Raw genomic sequence first — 2,673 nt, 5'->3', positions numbered from 1 at the left:
TCCGATTCACGCATTGCAAATAAATTAATATTACGCAAACATAATATCCATACTTTTCTTAAATTATTTTCAGGATATCTTCTGGCCTTTACACAAGCAAGAAAACGAAATTCCAGTCGTTACGCCTCTTGACCTTTGCGAGCGCACGACTGACGAGTGGATTGTTGAGATAGTAGATAGGCGGCTACATCAAAGGTTTTTCACTGAAAACATCCAATTCAAACATATAACAAGAATGTATAGGGGCGACGACGCTCTACTTGGGCTCGGCTTTGTTTCTTAGCAAAATGCAGTTGTCTATGGTCACAACAGGACGGTTATTATTTTTGTTAGCTGGCAAATGTATTTCAGAGTCTTCGATATTTTTTCTAATGTAAACTGATTATGATATGGATTTTTTCCGCAATATGAAGTATTTGTTATGTGAGTGATATAACTCGATATGCTAGAGTGTAAATGGAGAAAAGCAGTTATTTTTATTTATCTGGTGTTTTGCGCTTCAACTTCCTCCGTGATTAAAACATATTTAATCAGTGCACGGTTTAATTAAAATAGAAGTCAATAAGCGAATGAGAAAAAAGTTGAGAAATTATAGAATGTAATAGAGACTATAGAGGCAAGGTACTTGGTGGACAATGGCAGCCGAATGACTAAGACTACAGTGTATCCAGGGCTGTGATTGGTTGATATTCTTAGTACTCTATTCTCATTGGCTACTCTTAGATCTCTTTACTTAGAACATTCATGGCGGATTCAAAACGTGTGTTGAGGGACGTTGTTATCCTGTGTGAAAATTAGATTGTAGTGCAGAACTTTTGACCATGCCGCATATGAGCTCAGGCGGCTCGGAAGATTTTTTCTCAAAGGATGAGGTTAAGGTGTATAAAGATGAGGGAGAGGAAGAAAAACGTTCGTCAGAAAATCTCTCGGAAGAAAAGTTGGGACTTGTCACAGAATCGGAAGAGGTTAGTGCACGGTGCCCTACAATCGCCGATTCTCTTTGATGTCTTTTGATCTTTTTGGACGGCTATTTCTCCTCAACTATTCGCGCTAAAGTGGATTCATGTATGGTTATCGGTAATTTTTATCAAATTCTTTACTATTCCAGGGTAAAAATGGAAGTATTCAAGGGAATTATTCGGCAAACGACAAATCAAGCGGTGGTGGAAACGAAGAGGGTAGGTCATGTTATTGTGAACTATATTTTTCTACAGTGTATTTATTTTCAGCTAAATTGTAGTACAGTGTTATATTATACCGTGGATATTACGTGTTATGTGTTGTAATGGATGTATATTTTCTCTTTTCTATATGGGATAAATTTGACCTACCAACGAAATGAGAAAAGGGAGATTTTAACTCGCTCGGTCATTTCCTTTGATGTGTTAAACTATGCACCTTTTGTCTGCCAAGCCCTTTGTGAACGGTATCTGCATCACAATGGGGGCAATAGCGCGGGATAACATTCCTTTAATGTGGGAAAGGACACATCTTATATTTGGCTCAAATGAGATTTCTGTTAAGATTACTGTACAACTACACTTTTATGACTTTCATAATGTTAAAAATGTAAACAGTGAACTTTGCCAAGCAGGATTTTAAAACATCAATAATATGAGGTTACACTTAAAAAATATAATCATTATTCACTATAAGTTTACAACTCAAAATGTATCATTTAGGCTTATCACACATTATTTAATCATAGTTACCAATCTCTCATTTGAATAAATAATTGGAGATATTTACAATAGTTGATTAGATAAATTAATTGATAAGACTTGATTTATTATGACTTGTAGCAGGACAAAAGTAATAAATTCATAACTTTGTCTGTAGAATATGAATTTATACAAATTATGGATTGCTAATAATCAATGTGAGAGCTATTAGAAATAGGGATGTAATAGGACTAAATCGAAATTATAAATGCCTATTAGTGACTTAACTCGAGTTAAATGTACAAAATGAATTTCGGGGTTATAAAATATGTAAATTATAATTTGACACCAGCGGAATCTGATAATTTCTGAAATTCAAAATCATTCTTTTTTATGCTAAGCTGTTCAACAATTTGCTAAAAATTTATATTAATAAACTGTATCTTAGTGAATAATAATACATATGATTATGTTAAAATATTTGTAATTGACTATATATTGCATTTCTGAATTATTTCTTCATCTTGTAAATCTCTCCAGAAGTCGGTAATTTCCTATCAAATTGATGTATTCAAATGCTGAGATCCACAGTCCCTACTTGTGACCAAGGCCAGTGCTTCTACAAGAGAATATCAGAAAATATATAAAGCCTTCTACTATATTCTGGGCAAAGTACTTATTCTTATGTTCTTTGTATACAGATCTTGTGTTTGATGGAAAATCACAAGAATTTGAACCTGCTACTTTTATTTTCTTTTTGAAATTGAAGTGTTTTATAAGTAAAATTGTGAAAGGTATATTTAAGCTCTAACTACATGAGCTCAGAATTGATTATTTTTGCTAATGCTGGAAAACATATTGTGATTTGCATGCCATTTGTCTATAGAAAAATCTTTGGGTTACTAGGAATATAATGTTAAGGATTACTGGAAGACTCACTAGTAATTTGAAATTTTTAATTTGTTCAGAAATAAAAGTTAAAATGGGATTCTGTAAACTGAATTGATATTTG

At 33.0% G+C, this 2,673-nt stretch overlaps 1 protein-coding gene across 1 annotated transcript; it reads left to right on the top strand.

Moving 5' to 3' along the window:
- Positions 1-821: 821 nt before the first annotated feature.
- On the top strand, positions 822-1,004 carry LOTGIDRAFT_119655 (hypothetical protein; the record flags this gene model as incomplete). The annotated part of the gene is made up of 1 exon (XM_009057835.1): positions 822-1,004. One exon carries the CDS (start codon positions 822-824, stop codon positions 1,002-1,004), a length of 183 nt encoding a protein of 60 aa, XP_009056083.1.
- Positions 1,005-2,673: the final 1,669 nt, after the last annotated feature.

The sequence above is a fragment of the Lottia gigantea genome (genome assembly GCF_000327385.1).
Source record: "Lottia gigantea unplaced genomic scaffold LOTGIsca_31, whole genome shotgun sequence".
In the NCBI taxonomy this organism is placed as follows: domain Eukaryota; kingdom Metazoa; phylum Mollusca; class Gastropoda; family Lottiidae; genus Lottia; species Lottia gigantea.
This window is presented reverse-complemented; position numbering and strand designations above follow the sequence as displayed.